Source organism: Sander vitreus, chromosome 22 (assembly GCF_031162955.1).
Source record: "Sander vitreus isolate 19-12246 chromosome 22, sanVit1, whole genome shotgun sequence".
Classification (NCBI taxonomy): Eukaryota; Metazoa; Chordata; class Actinopteri; order Perciformes; family Percidae; genus Sander; species Sander vitreus.
Genome location: NC_135876.1, coordinates 23,091,018 through 23,107,732, shown reverse-complemented (window position 1 = coordinate 23,107,732; position 16,715 = coordinate 23,091,018). Strand labels below are relative to the sequence as shown.

General features: G+C 41.5%; 1 protein-coding gene across 2 annotated transcripts in view; it reads left to right on the top strand.

Moving 5' to 3' along the window:
- Positions 1–16,467, top strand: part of rnf152 (ring finger protein 152) — a 66,705-nt gene extending 50,238 nt beyond the window's left edge. For both annotated transcript variants that reach the window (XM_078280293.1, XM_078280294.1), the window contains exon 2: positions 10,358–16,467. In XM_078280293.1, coding sequence (XP_078136419.1) covers positions 10,554–11,195 — 642 coding nt within the window. In that variant the 5' untranslated portion in view covers positions 10,358–10,553 and the 3' untranslated portion in view covers positions 11,196–16,467. The remainder of the gene's footprint in view (positions 1–10,357) is intronic.
- Positions 16,468–16,715: the final 248 nt, after the last annotated feature.

Here is a 16,715-nt window from a genome sequence, read left to right as displayed (position 1 = left end):
ATTTACTGCCTCCTATCAGACTTAAAAAGCACAAACCCAGACACCCAGGTACAGACAAACATCGGAGAAAAAACACATTTCACTGCACACGCTCTTTTCCATAAAAGTCTGTGGTTTTCAAATGTCTTTTTTTTTTCTTTCTTTAGAGCCTTTTCAGAAACAGAGCCCCGAGGCCTGTCCTTAGCAGTACATTTTATAACCCTCTCTGTGGTGAAGTCTTTTATTTAATAAGTGAATCAAATGATTTCCTACCACAGCGAGATATACTCCATTTGAAGAAATGAGACCTGCTCTTACAAAATGATTTCTGGCATGAGAGGAAAAAGCACATTACGGCTCACGGGTTAAAGTTATGAGTCCTCCAAAGGGCACTTTCACTTATGAAATGTTTTCAAGAGAGTCGTCGTCGTTTCTGAAATTGGTGGAACGTTCAGGATTTTTTGTTTTGTTTTTTTTGTCAAAATGGATTTAAGACGTTGACAGCACCATTGTCCCGCAGTTATTAATAGTTTTTAAATAATCCTTATTTACATAGTTTCCGTAAGCAGCCTCGTAGCTTAATTAAAAGTGTCAGTGCTGTTTGAAGTTTGGGCAGAGCTGCCGTGCTCGCCTTTATCTCAGGTCTCCAGGATCTTTATTTGAATCTGTAGATGGAGATCAGGCCTCCGGCTGCAGAAATCACAGCATTCACCTCTTTCATCTGCTTTGAAAATTGCACAATTTCTCCGTGTGGCAGATGCCTTTCATCAAAGAGCAGAGAAGCCAGCGATTTGTTTGGCTGATGAGAGGTTTCGGACTCTGCGTGACCTCGCTGAGGATTAATGGGATAGTGTAGGAGCATTGGCACCCCGTCAATCACATGCATACATGTATGTGAGTTATATACACACATATACTATACTCTTACATTTAAATCTCCTATATATATATATATAAAACGTTTAAAGAAGTAAAATAGGCAAAAAAATAGTTACTGTATATATAGACACATTTGTAAGCAAAACATTGCAGTATATTCATAGGACTATTGTTATATTTTGTGCACACCTTAAAATAAATGAATAATTTAGCTATAATGCTGCATATAAATGCATTCTTTCCTCTGTCATTTCTTCGCATCCCTCTGATTTTCAAGACAGCGCGCCAAAAACAAGTCACAGCTGACATTTATTGTGATTTAAATTTTCAGCATTGTTTTTTTTTTTAAATGATAGAACTTTATTAGAATTAAAGTGAGTGCTAGAGCTGCAAAGATTAACCGATAAATCGATTAGTTGTCAACTATTACATTAATCGCCAACTATTTTGATAATCTGAGTCATTTTTAATGGAAAAAAGGAAATATTCACTGATTCCATGCAGCTTCTTAAATGTGAACATTTTCTAGTTTCTTCACTCCTCTGGGACAGTAAACTGAACATCTTTGAGTTGTGGACAAAACAACAGAGGACGTCATCTTGGGCTTTGGGAAACACTGATCCACATTTTTCTGAAATTTTAAAGACCAAACAACTAGCCCTAGTGAGTGCTTCTTGTTTATTAGTGGATTCACCAACAGAAATTAAGGAAGCTTTTGGTGCACAGGGCCCCGGCTTGTCCTGGAAAGAGTCATGAGTGCCACTGGCCGTGCAGCCTGGACCCGGCACAAATCAATTAGAGCTTGCTGCATTTTGTTCCCAAGCATCTTGATCTGGCTGGGGGGACAGAGGTTGCATAATTTTTACCTGGCTCTTAACAAAATAAGCACAACTTATCACTTGCATTGGTGTTTAATGTTGCCTTAACACAACTTACAGTCTAAACAGGGTCAGTTCAATAAGGTAAAATCTTACAAACAAATTTTGTAAATAAGTAAATCTTACTCTGCATTCAATGTGATACGTTTTGGTAAAAGTCTGTGTGTTGTCTGTGTTTGAGGACACTCTGACCAGAGAGGTAATTCAATCAGCACTGCCTCTCCATTCTATTTTCCCGGGTGACTTTGTTGGTTAACTGTGGAAAAGGTCTTCTGTAGTCAAATATTGGCTTTATAGAATGAAACCAAATACCTGGGGAGATGTACTGGTCGAACACCACTGTCCTCCACCACCTCCGGTTGGCCGGCGTCCCAGCAGTGCAGGGAGTGGTGTCACGCTCGGGCAGATCTGTGTGGGCCGAGCTCATTCAGCAGCCCTCTGCAGGCTCTGATGCTCACTGGCTCCTCAAGCTGGAAATTGCCATAATGTGTCCTGCAGTGGTTGGCTGCACAGGCCGCTTATCAGGGGCTCCATCTGTGCTGACACACACACACACACACACACACACACACAATCCATCACACGTCATACTTAGTGGTGGTGGTGCATAGACAAGAACATTTCAACACAACAATATACAATGATCACTCAATTTTATGAACACAGTGATAGTGATAAACCATGAGCATTAATCTGCCTCAATAACAGCCTCCACTCCAGATGTTGGATTCCCAGACTGCAGGGGTTTACTCCCATTCGGCAACAAGAGCATTACTGAGGTTCAACACTGATGTTGGGTGATCAGGTCTGACTCACAGTCGGCATTCCTGTTCATCCCTAAGGTGTTGGATGGAGTTGAGGTCAGGGCTCTGTGCAGCTCGCTACCGCAACAACTAAAAACAAATGTCTCCGTGTGTCTTTGAAATATGTGGTTCTAGTAGTTTGGTCCTGTAATGTAGCCAGGGTCGTCTAGCAACTCTCCGTTGGCTTGCGAGCTAGAAAAACCAAACTCTTAAAAAAAAACCTAACCCTAACCCTACTCTAACCCTCTTAACATAATGACGGCAGAGTTGCGACGGTGCCGCGTGAATTCCCCGCTACTTGAAAACAAAGAAGATGGCTGCTGCTGCTGGCGAACAGCAGTCTTTCGAATCGGCTTTGGCCGCGACTCTGAAAGACTTGGAGTTAAGCTTTTCTTTGAGAAAAGAACAAAGAACGGCACTGAAATAATTCTTTAAAAAAGGAAGATGTATTCAGAGTTTTGCCGACCGGATACGCCAAAAGTTTAATCTATCAACTAGCGTTGCTCTGGTTGGTTGTAGCGCTATCCTATTGCGTGTAGAGGGAATTTGAAAGACAACCGTTTATCCCGCCCCTCGGATTGAGCCCTGCCAGACCCAACATCTTGATGTGGGTCTGGGTTGTCAGGCTACCTGTAATGACCACTCGTGGGGATAATTGATAAGCTAACGGCTAACGCACTAACCAGCAGAAAATATGCAAGCATAGTCATGCTAGCTTTCTAACTCTCAGTAACTGGAAAATCATTTCAAGCTAGTTTTTTAGGCTATGCATGAAGACATATTTGTAAACCAGGCCTCTTTGTGTGGAGAAGTTTATACTCCAACAAAGGAGGTTAAATAAAAGTGGATGGTGCAACACAGCTAAGCTAGCTAGCTTCCTCCATTTTGGAAACTGTTAGTTTCTAGACATGTATTTGCATGTCAAAAAGTCTACCAAAGTTGAACACAAAGTGAAGGATTCATGTGGATTTACATTGGTGATATCTCCATTCAAATTAATATTTCTCTTGCTTTCCTTATACCCTAACCACAACTATATGCCAAATTCCTATATTTACCTAAATTGAACTCAGTCTTAACCTTAAAAGCCAAGACATTATCCTCACACAGCCCTTTTGAAGAAGAAAGGATCAGCACACTAGCTTATTTTTCTAACCCATATCCATACTAGCCTATATGCTGTAACCTTAGTCAAGGACTGACTGTTCTCCGTCCTTCTCGCCTGTGCAGTTATATGAAACGTATATGAAAAATGGGCTGCAGTGTTAAGTTAATTGATGAATTCTGGATTAACAGGCACAGGCGGACTGTGGAGCATAAAAAGCATCCGCTGTTGCCCTTTAGCCTCAGCCGCTACTGCATGACTACTTTAGCTGTTAATTGTACTCTGGAAGAAATGTTGACTCCCATCCAAAATGTGTGGGTGAGGAAATCAACACGCAGACTGTATGCAAATGCTGGCTCAGACGAGAACACATTTGATTTGGCGTGTTTATTCATGTCGCTGCTAAAATCTCATAGCTGAAACATGTCAAGATGAATTACCAGTTCTGTTACCACCTCTGCTTTTATTTACTGGAAAAAACAAGGATATTGCAATTCATGTCATACTTCAGCATGCATAACTGACAAGCAATTAGCATAAAATCAACACATGGAACACTTGCATCCCAGCACAATGCATTTATCTGTCATTTTGAAATGAGTGAATGTGCATTGGCGCGTAATGGAAAGGGCCACAAATCACATGGACAGACTCCAAATGGAGTGTGTTCAGTTTCATTGTTTCCGGCTGATTTGAAAGTGATAGGAAATGTGTCTGCTCCTGGCTCTCTGGTGTTTTAATATCTGATGAAGGAAAGCTAGCATTCTGAATTATTTGGTGTATTGGAGAAGAGTTGAGCGGCGGCTTTACATTTTGATGGACTCTGATATCTGTTAAAATCTCATGAAGAAACGGGTGAATATGGGCATCTGTCCAGACGTGATTGTTACTGCTGCCACAGAGCCACATAGAGTCCTTTTTTATTTATTTTTAATTTGTTTGTGTGTTTGGTTGTTAAAGATATCTGAAAAGCTTGCCAACAGATTTCAATGAAATTTAGTTGACTGTTCGGCCATGGGCCAAGGACCAATTTGTGTCACTCCAACAATTTTTTGGGATGATTTATTATTATGAGCAAATACTGTAGGAGGCTGCATCCAAATGAATTCACATTGGCAATTTGTGTGCAATATCAAGCCTCACAACAATGTACATTACAAATGCTAAAAGAATATATGTCCACATTTATCATTGGTGGTTCACCATGCTCTGAATTGTTATCATTACTGATATCCATATTGATGTGATATATGGATAATTCTTTTAAAACAAACTTTTGATTTGGATACTTGAACAGTGTACACAAATACACCTGTATAATCAGAGGATATTTGCGTTTCACAGATATATCAGTATCAATGTTAATTTGGATTTTACGTTGTAATAATATTTAATAACGATAATAAATTTGCACTTTATTCTTCATAAAAAGTGAATTTCCAGTGAAACTATGTTATATTTACTCTTACTGTCATTTATGATTATAGTAGATGGATAATTTGAAAAAAATCTTAACTCAAGGTCCACTTGCTAGGTTTTTCCCCGCAGCTTTCATCCACATTCTGTTTAAAATGTAAAATATCTGTTTAACTGTAAAAGAAGAACAACAACGTATTGTGTTATGGGGTGTTAGCTTATGTTTTTAGTATTCTCTTTGTAGTTTGCTACATCCGAAAAAGCCTGCACATTTCAGGTAATGGCTTTGCACCTGCTCGATGTGAACATAAGTCCTAAAATGACCCGGCATGCACATGCATTATATGAACAGTTACATCACACTGGTTCAAACCACCTCAGGGTTTGCAGATTTCCGAGTTTTTCATCCATGCTGCTCACAGCCCACCTCCCTCCTGCTGCGTCCAGGTAGTTTATTATATCGAGCTCTGGGTGGAGCTGTGTGTGTGAGTACAGTGTGTATATATGTGTGTGCATGTGTGTACGTCTGGCTGTGGCGGTTATTTTTAACTTCTGTCTGCTAGGACGAGTGCCCTTTCTCCTCGGCTGATTGTGTGTGGAGGCCCTGAGGGAGTGTGTGTGTGTGTGTGTGTGTGTGTGTGTGTGTGTGTGTGCGTGCGTGTGTGTGTGTTTTGTTCAGTGTGTGTGTGTGTGTGTGTGTGTGTGTGTGTGTGTGTGTGTGTGTGTGTGTGTGTGTGTGCGTATGTGTGTTTTGTTCAGTTTGTGTGTGTGTTTTTTGTTGTTTGGTTACTCCCAGCGGACCACAGGCATGTCGGGGTGGTGGAGGCCTCTGCTCGGTCACTCTGCATCATTACTAAGTCATACGTCCTTCCCTGTTCCCCTGATGACGCCACAAAAACACTCCGAATTATTAAAGAGAAGTCACGCTTTTACAGAAATAGGCCATATAGAGAGGCTCAGTCAAATGCTAAACTTTCCAGTGATTTGTGTCCTGATTTGTCTTCCAGTTGAGAATCATTGTTGTTTAAAGCTGCACCAGGGCCTTTTTTTTTGTGTTTCTATGTAGGTGTGATAGAAAATGGGTCACAAACTGAGCATTCGCTGAAAAGCCAGTTTGCCCTGGTTACAGCTCAGTTGAACCGATAAATCATATTGTTGTTAAGTTGCAGCCGTGGTCGCTCCTGGAGTTCCTCAAGAGCCGACGTGTTATTTTCTTCAGGTTCGGAGAAAAATTGACACTGGATGGCTGTGTTTTCATCGTTACCTTAGACACATCTTGTCCATCCTGAGTGACTACTGTGTCATCAGGGCTGTGGAGAGTTGACGTTGAGAGCAGCAGTGAAACGAAAACTGTAAATAAGGTTCTCAGATGTGACAGCCTTATGATTCTGATGTTTTTTCGGCTGAATAGAGCTGCAACACTTAAATATTGCTCATTTTGAGTGAAATCAATAATCGTCTCGACGGACGACTCAATTCCTGGGCTTTGGATTTTGAATAGTACAAAAGTAACTTGGGTGAATTGCTGTGGCTAATATCACTGTTTCGGTATTTCGTTGTATTTATTGTGCTGCTTGATTCTAGTCCTTGCCATGTAGAAAATGAGTGGAAAGGTAGATGTGGAAAGGAAAAGATTGAGGGGGGAAAAAGGGAAAGCTATTACCCGGTCAAAAGTATGAAGAATTTAAAGCAGAAGAGGAAAAGCTTTTTAGTGAGAAGGGAAGAAGGAAGGCAAGAGAGAGAGCGACTGGGTGTATGGGAATATTGAGCCACAAAGCATTTATGTCAGATCAAAGCTAATCCTTATCTTTGGGAAAATGATTCAGTAATACCCTGGGCTGTCTCGACCCCTCAAGGGCAGCTCTCTTTCTCGGCTTCCCTCTCCTGTGTGCTCGTATTCCTCTCTCTTCACTTCTCCATAAAACCTGTCAGGATTTTTCGGCACTTTTTCCTCGACTTTGACTCAGTAACGGTGTGGAGAAACTAGGTCAGCAGGGGGAGTGCAGATTGAGGGGGCCCGAGGAGCGAAGGGTCTGGCCTCCGGACCCAGCTGGAGAGGGAGTGTTTTGCCCGGGGGGGAAGGCTGGCGGGAGGGCAAAGGAAGGAGACGTACGTGAGGGCTGAAGCGGGTGATGCTGACGACCCCAGATAGGTTGACTTGTCTTTGCATTCTTAGGTCACTTTCTGTAGTCTTACTGCTAACTGGACACAACAAACTTGGCTTGGTTTACAATTAGATTGGGTTACATTTTGTTTCAATTTTGGAGAACTGTAACTGGATATATTGAAAGGTCTGGATTCATTAAGCTATGCACAAAACATTCAGGTAGCCACTGAGCTAAATAGCAAATAAAATATAATCTTCCTTCTTTAAGGTATTGCCACCCACTGTCCTGCTTTCATGGAAAAGTTGCATTGATTTGAACATGTAGATAAGTAAGAATGCAATCCAATTCTCAATTCTCTTTATGTTCAGTGTGGTTCTTTTTTTTCCTAAATTCAAAATCTCTGTACTAAACTGCTTGGAACTCATTGGGATCATTTTTATGCAAGTCAAAGTGCTAAAACTGAGCCAGCGGACCATCTTGACTTAATGAATGTATCAACTGATAGCTCTGCATTTTGATGACAAACCTGTATTCAATGTGGATTGGTCACGCCTGGCCCAAACTCAAACCACTAAATACAGTCAGTATCTGTAAGAGCGGAAAGGTGCATCCCTAAAAGCTAAACCTAAGTAGAATCCGTAATGGTTTCGAAAGATTTTAGAGTGAAACTGCTGCTTGTTTCTTTAAAAGAGTTGACTCAGCCTTCTCATCAGGATGCCTCTTGGATGCCTACCAAGGAAGTGTTCTGATCAGGGCAACCTGGAGGAAGCCCAGGGCAGACCTAAAACATGCAGGAGGGATTATATAGTCCATGTGGCCTAGGAATGTCTTATTTTTCCCCAGGAAGAGCTGGAGGACGTTGCTACGGCCAAGGGCATCTTGTCTACTTTGTTTAGTCTGCTGCACTAACATTCAGCAGCTAGATATTGATGCGTCAATCAATGAACCGCTTTCAAAAGGATTTGGGTTTTGATAAGCAAATTCTATGTGGGATTTCAGTTCGATAAAATGCTATCAAATCCTTGTCCTGTTGCAGGCATTTACCACCGCCCAAGGTTGAATGTGATTGTCCTCTCTCGCCCAAATGAACTAAACTAAAGGCCTCCAGACTGAATAAACTGCTCCGAGCATGCCTGGTGTGAGCACACTCTTTTTCTGTCGTTGCCGCGTCCGTATCCCCACAGGGCGCCATGACAAGTTTAATTGCCTGAGATGTTGTTTTTGATAAAGGACTGAGATGTACGGTTTTGCAGGGCAATCAGTGGTCACCTTTTTTTTCCATTTCTATCACCACTTTTCTCTCCATCTCTCACCCTCCATCTGTCTCACTGTTCACTCTAGCTGTCTACCCACAGTCGTGCCCGTAGGCAGCTCTGTTAAGATGGCAGCGAAAGGAAAAAGAGAAAAATCTAGTCATCTTCCGTCCTCAGCAGTTTTCACACTTGACTATTTGGGCAAAAAAATAAAAGGCAAAGTCGGCAGGACCCTGTTTAGTATTCATTGTTTCCTTGGTGCTATTTTGACAGGGTTTAATCATCTGTAAGAGAAAACTATCACGGCTCCCGCATGGATTAACACGGTAGATGTGATTTATGCAAGAGGAGTAAGAGGAGGAAGAAATTGTTTATGGAGTCTGTGGCCTGAAGGAGACCGTTATAAGAATTAGCCATACTTAACACAGATACTGAGGCAAGGGGCCTAATGAACTGGCCCCTACTGCAGTCAGCTGGCAGCTGATACGTACGATGTGTGCTGTACATAATCAGTCTATCCTTTATAATGTATTGTTGGACTGCAGCATCTCCCTCAATCAGGGTTGTATCTTGATCTTGTGAGATCAGTAATCTGTTTGGCAACAGTTACAAGTCGTAAAGGGCCGACATGTTTGCAAGTTTCAGCTCTTTAAATACAAATCATGCATTCTTCGGAATATTTTTAAATGCTGGGGAGGCTGCCAAGCCCTGATTTATTCATGTGTACAACTGATATGTTCACACGCACAAATGTAGAATCACATTTTCTCCACGGTCCCTTCAGATTTATGTAGCCTGCTGAACTTAGACCCACACAGAACACAATAACTTCGTTGGGGTTCGTTTATTTCTGTAATATTGGCAGTACTTTCAATTTGACAGAAAGACCAAAAAGTTATTAAAACAAAATTATTCAAAACATACGGCAGTGGGCTTAAAAAACTAACATAGAAAACAAAATAAAACAATATCAATATACCTTCACAATAAACTCCAGTTGCTTCTTAAATGTATAGTTTGACTTAGAAACCACTTACATTTCACAGAATACAGACTCTGAAGAAAAACGGGCTTCACCAGGGAACGCACAACTTCACACACTTGTCACTCATGTCTAAATACAATAAAAAACACAAACAGTTGTTGTACTTTACCAATAACCACATAAAATAGCATAGGTGAGGCTTTATGCATGCTAACAATACCTTGCTAACACATGGAAACACTGTCGGCCGCTACACATGAAATCCATTGACATCCATCCAAAGTCAATCTCATCTATAACATACCATCCAGTTAAAAGATGAACACAGATATCATTTTAACCTTTTGTACATACATGTTTTTTAACCAGTTATGCAATATTTACCTATTTATTTCACACGATGCACTCAGCATTCTCCACAGTGCTGTTTCCCTGATCGGCCCGAAGCGACCAAGAGGCACCGTGCAACTCTTGGCTGGAATAGCTAACTAAAATGTACCTTCTGCCAGCAAACAAACAAACATATGCACATTTCTTTCATTTTTAGAACACAAAATACATACTGAAACAAACCACAAATACATGTGATGGGGTTGTTGTTACAACAAATTCACCACCCGGCTACATTTAGTTTAAACATGCACTTTTGTGTAACTCTTGTACTTGTTTTTCTGTCCTTGACAGTTTGAGGACGGGGGGTGGGGACAGTTTTTGGTGGGTTGATTTTAAGGATTAGGAAATGTAACTTTGGGGTAGTGGTTAAAGTTATGCATGTACAGTTAGTGCTGAGGGTTATGATTGTAGGTGTAGAGAGTAATAATGTAGAAAAAGTGTATAAAATATTAATGTCCAGAGAACATTTTTGTTAATAAGTACCAAAGTACTCTCCACAGCTTTCACTGTTGCTGCCATCATTGTCTCACCAATGATTTCTCTTCTGTTCTGTTGCAGATGGATGAACATGTTGCCACCAAAGAGCTGTGACATCACTGTGAAGTCGTGGATGTTGGTGGACGGCGTGCTGTCTTAACTTCACTTGGAGTTGTGCATCCTTTCTACGAGACCCTTTGACGCACCTCGTCTTAAATAACTGCTGTTGTCTGCCAGTAAATATAATTAGGGACCACCTACCTATCTTTAAAAAAAAATGGAGACTCTTTCTCAAGATTCCATTCTGGAGTGCCAGATCTGCTTCAACTACTACAGCCCTCGCCGGCGGCCCAAACTCCTGGATTGCAGACACACGTGCTGCTCGGTGTGTTTAACCCAGATGCGCAGCAGCCAGAAGGAGATTCGTTGCCCCTGGTGCCGTGGCGTCACCAAGCTCCCGCCGGGCCTGTCCGTCTCCCAGCTCCCGGATGACCCGGACATCATCACTGTCATCGCCATCCCTCACGCCTCTGAGCACACGCCTGTCTTCATCCGCCTCCCCAGCAACGGCTGCTACATGCTGCCACTGCCCATCGCCAAGGAGCGGGCGTTAGGCCTGCCGGGGGAGCTGGGATGCCGCTTCCTGCCCGGCGGCCAGCAGAAGGGGGTGACGGTGGTGACCGTGCCTGAGCAGCAGCCTCTGGGCTTGGCTATGGGTCTGGAGGGTGTGGGGGTGGGGCTGGAAGGAGGCGAGGGCGAGAGGAGAGTTACTGGCCCGGTGGGAGGAGGGAAGGGCTCCACGTGGTCCGGCGTTTGCACAGTGATCCTGGTGGCGTGCGTGCTGCTCTTCCTCCTGGGCATCGTGCTGCACAACATGTCCTGCATCTCCAAACGTTTCACTGTCATCTCCTGCGGCTGAGGGCGGGGGGAGGCACCTCGGACTGCCGCGGACCCCCCCCTGCCTCTCCTCAGGACGGGACTCTGCTGAGGAGAGGGGACTAAACTCACATCATGGGCATCCAAGGAAACTACAGAGCAATGTAGGAGAAACAGATGAAGAAGAGGGCAGGGAGAAGATCCACGAACAGTCTGCAATTGTGTCCAATTTTCTTTATTTGGGAGACTAAAATTTAAAATGGAAATACAGATACAAACCTTAATTGAAACTGAAACTGAAACTCCCGTCCTTTTTCTGTCCTTCCATTTTGGGAATTACTCCAGAAAAGTTTTTGGCCAGCTAATAGGTTTTTGGCCAGCTGATATGTTTTTGGCTAGGGGCCGATCTGACACTCACTCACACTCGCGGCTGTTGGATTGCCTGTTTAGTCTGTGGTTTGTAGAAGTGCATCCAATATCATAGTGTTGTTTAGCTGAGTATAGGTTCCAAGTGCGGTGTCTCCAGCTGGTGCTGCAGTACAAAGAGTTCGGACTTGGCTGCTCTCCGTCCTCTGATGCTGCAGGAATTAACTGTGCAGGATGAACGTCTGGCCCCATCTGAATCATCTGGGAAACTCAAAATCAACACAGCTTTTTTTCTCCTTTCATACAACCTGTTCATGTTCAGAACGAACTGTTGCTATAATGGCTCTGTGTAGTTAGTAAAGGGATTGTTGTAAAAGAAAAACAAAACCTGGATTGCATTGTTCATTCATGCCAGCATATTACAGGTCTAAATTTAAAACACAGGTAGAAGTGAATTGCTTTATTAGGTCTCAAATTGATTGGCTGTTAATTAAAATGATCACTAGTTACTGTCCTGTTTTGAATGTGGTGAGAAACAATTTGTACAGCCTTTAGTAGGATGCTAGCTGCTGAAAATGTACAGGCTATCTGATAAACAAAGACATTGCTTAACACACTGTATTTAGAACTGAAGAAATTTTAAAAAAAAGGAATAGTTTGACATTTTGGGAAACACACTTATTTACATTCTGTCCGTCCAAGCGATAGATCGATACCACTCCACACTGTCTGTGTGCTACCCACGGCTCAACAGCCAGGAGGCGATTAGCCTAGCTTATCAAGAACTGGAACAGGGGGAACAGTTAGCCTGGCTCACTTTATTTATTATTAATTAACATGTTGTATCTCAGTTGTTTAATCTGTACACAAACAGAAATGTAATGTTGTGCTAAGTGCTACATGCTACATGAGTTACAGCACATAACTCGCTATAAAACCACAACCTATTTTTTTTGTATAGTATAACAAACAAAATAAAACATGTTACAGTCATTTGTGAGCTTTAGCAGCCTTTATTTGTAGGCGTGTTTCTGTACTTCGAAGAGCGCAAGGCTAGCTGTTTCCCCTAGCTAGCTAGCTAGCTGTGTTGAGAGTTGCAGTTACATGGTACATGAGCAAACCTAAGCTTTAAATTTGTATACAGTTTAAACAAACAAAATAAAACATGTTACAGTGATCTGTGAGCTTTAGCTGTGAAGGTTTTTTAACTTTAAAAAGAGGCAGGCCAACTGTTTCTCCCTGCTTTTAGGTGGTTTTACAGGTATATGCTACATGCTAAGTGAACATGCAGCTCTCCATAATACTACAACTTAACGTTTTAAATGTTTAAGTACAGTTTAAACCAACAAGATAAAACGTATAACAATGATTTGTGAGCTTTAGCTGTGTGTGTAGGTGATTGCCCCTGCTTCCAGTCTTTATACTAAGCTAATCTGAAGCTAATCTTCTCCTGGCCATAGCTCTGTAGCCTACATGAGAATGGTACCAATCACCTGGCAAGAAAGCCAATATAAGCGTAATGTCAAACAATTTCTTCAAATAAATGTAATGGAAAAAAGTGCTCAACTTCTCTCTGTTTTGCAGTATGTTTTCCCACGGATGCTAAGTGTGTTATCTTTCATTGATTAGTTAACTGTCCATCTACTTTTCACCCTGACCTGCAGACAAACATCGTCCTCTAAAGACGGACTCTCCGGCTTTGACCAGGCCTTCACCGGCAGCCCACGCAACATCAACTCCCTTCATCTTAATACCTTCCTTAATTTAGAAAAAACGATGGATATGGGCTCAGCAGTGCTATGGTGTGTGTTTATGTCCGTGAGTAATGGGTCAGTAACGGGTCAGGAATGGGCGGGTGCTGCAGTGTTCCAGTTAACGACGGCGGTATCGATTTATCTGCTTTTGAATATCTCTCGCATCCGCAGAGATGGATGCTTCTCTTTCATTTACACTTTTTATATCTTGAGGCAAGCAATTTCTGTTTACTGTATCTTTAAAGCAATGGAGTGTATAGCACACACAAACAGGGTGAACTCTTTTGTACAGCAGCCTCGTCATGTACAGAATGATTGTAATTTCCTTGTCTTTTTCTGATAACTATCTTTTGTTGACACGCTTTACTTGGTTAGTATTAAGATTTGAGATTAGGGAGCTCTCTCTCTCTCTCTCTCTCTCTCTCTCTCTCTGTATTTCTAAAAGAAACAAACATGATATTCAGTACACTTCAGGGCACTCATGACACACCAGTGACACAACAGGAAAGAAAGTGATTAGTATTTTTGGTATTTAGTATAAAATAATTATATACTGTACCAAAATGTTATCTCTATATATATACACACACATGTAATCACTTGTTTAATACAGCTAAAGCTGACAGGCTTTGTTGAAACTAAATCTATTTTAAAATCCCCATATCAACATGATTTTACCACCATACTCCTTCTACTCAACAGAAAAGAGAGACCTTTTTCTTTAAAAATTAGCAACTTGTCTTTGATTTCAATTTATTTTGATTTGGCATCTGATATCAGCATGATTTCAACAAAGCAATGTCTGAGTTTTCTTCTGTCTCTTCTCAGCGTTTGGACATTTAAATCACACTTGGATTAAATCATAAACATACTTCAGCCATTTGGCAGCTCAAGGCTTCCTGCCCAGGAATATTCAGTTATGAAGGTGTTTGGGCTCCTGTTGCTATGAGACTATTCTGAAAGTCCTTTTGAAGTGCGGCGCTGCTTAGCTGAAAGTTGAAATATTTTTAGCTCCGAACACTTGGCGCTCTGTCGGCTCTAGAAAACTTGTTAATGTCTCAGCACTTGAGGTTGAAGTGGTTTTCTGCCGTGGCCCGAGATAACTCTGAACTGAATCATTTTTGGGGGAATCTTGATGAAGGCTATGTGACATACTTAATACTGGGTTTATAGCTTGTAAATAATGCTTTATAAATCAGTAATGAACCATTTATAGGAAGAACTTTTATTTTCTGAAAAATGTGTTCGGCTGGTGTATCTTCTTCTCCACCATGTTTTCTTATCAAACACTTTAAATCACCAATAGTCAACAGACTGCGCCAATTGCCATTTGTGTGTTTTTATGAAGCGTTTAATGATTTATCAAGCATTAATAATGAAGGGTATTTCCTAAAATAAACCATGCCCTGTTAAAAAGTAGTATTAAGGAATCTTTGATTTTAGTATGATAGTCCTGCTGGAATTCACTGTTACGATTCTTTAAGCATTTCCGTTGGGGGGAACTGAATCAAATAGAAGAAGAAGAAGAAGAAACAATGAAAGTATCCCGGATTAGACACAGTCTTTACTGTTCATCATCATGGGCTATAACACTCACAAGTACATCACACATTTGTTATCTGTTGAGGTTTTGAGATATCTGCCACCACCACAATGGAGGCAAATGGGATTTAAATGTTGATGCTTAAAACAGTGAAAAAGTCAACAGTAACTCTATATCTCTCCAGACACAGTCCCCAAAACCCCTGACACATTTCAACTGTTCACTGTGGTCTCTATTGATTTTATTCAAAGTAATAGAGACTCACTTTCTAGAAAGGGTTGTTGCTTTCGAATTGTGTTGAAACTCAATATGTCTGTTATCGACAGACATCTCAAAACATGGACAAATCAAACCAGCACTATCTACATGGCGAGATACCACTAAATAAGTGCAGTAAGTGCAAAGATATGCTTCTTAGTAATGTGGATGAACCAGGCCTTTTAAAGCTTTAGTGCATAACTTTTTGATATTAATGAACGTCCGTTACATTCAAGCGATTGCCAGATGAGTTGCTACAAAGCTAATTAAGACTATCAGCTCCACACAACTCTCTCTGGATTTCTCACAATGGCTATGTTTTGAAAATTGTGTCGTCCGGCGACTTTCGTGTGCAGAAACTCGTGTGAAGATAATTACCTCTTCTGAAGAGTCATTCTGTTTTTTTTAATCCTCCATGTCCTCCTTGGCTAATAGTGCGTTCCATTTACATCAGAACTTGGAAGCCGAAGCTGGGAATGACGTCACACCCGAGTTTTCTTTAGCTCTAGCCAGGTTAGCTATTTCAGTTTAAAACAACGCATTACGATATTTTTTGTGCATACGAACAGCGTAGCAACATGTCCACAGATAGAATATGGCAGCGCTGCGTGTATGATTTAGCGAGACACAAATAACACAGAAGTGCTTATAACTGTGTGTTACTACAGCTTTCACAACTGTTGATGCAGCCATGTTGGATTTTTAGCTCGGGGTACTCAGTGGTTGCCTGAGTTCCAAGCTCGTAAATCCGAGGTCAGGGGGCGTGTTTCCGACTTTGACCTCGAGTTCCGAATACAAATGGAACGCACTATTAGGAGCAACTGCGTGGAGGAAGGGTGGGGGTTGTGCGCGATCACAGAAGGCTTATGTCATGTGGATGCACCGACAGGATTGTTATCATTACTTGGAATTCCTCACGGGGGAGACAGAAACTACGCACTAAAGCTTTGATTCTCCCATCTGTGCAGCCATTTTTGGGGGTCCTTAGCTCATGTTTGTACAGCTTTAGACTGGAATTGTATCACTTTGGCACAAAGCATTATCAGGTCTGTTAGGCAAATATTCACTTATTGGCTTCATAACTATTCATTTAGTCATCACTCTTGTTTGAACCACTTTTTTTGCATTAAGAAATGATCCTGCTGAATCTGAAATTAGTGCACAATTGGACCTAAGTTCACACCACAACAAACCTCCCCTTCTTTTTTTTTCTCGTTATTTTGCCGTGTTTTTCTCACAGCCATATTTCCAACTGACCCCCCGTGACCGCACCAGATGTGGTTGCTAGGAGATTTCCAACACAAAAAAAAGCATTAATATTGGCTATTCACAAGATGTCTCATACAACCCACTTCCACAGCGATCATCCTCAAATCACTGGGTCATTGTCATCATTTAAATTAAAACAAGAAAGAAAAGTGCAGTTGTTTTTGCTTCAGACATTTCGTAAAGATTTTAAATGTAGGAAGGACAGCCGAAAACGACTAAATTGGAGATTGTTTTGCATGAAATACAAACCAGTATTAACAGCACTAACGTGCTCTGGGTGATTATCCACACAGTGGGTTTACTTCATTCATGATAAATGAACCTGTCTTTAGTCCTTTCCCTCTGCCAATCCATCATGAAAGAGGCATGTGAT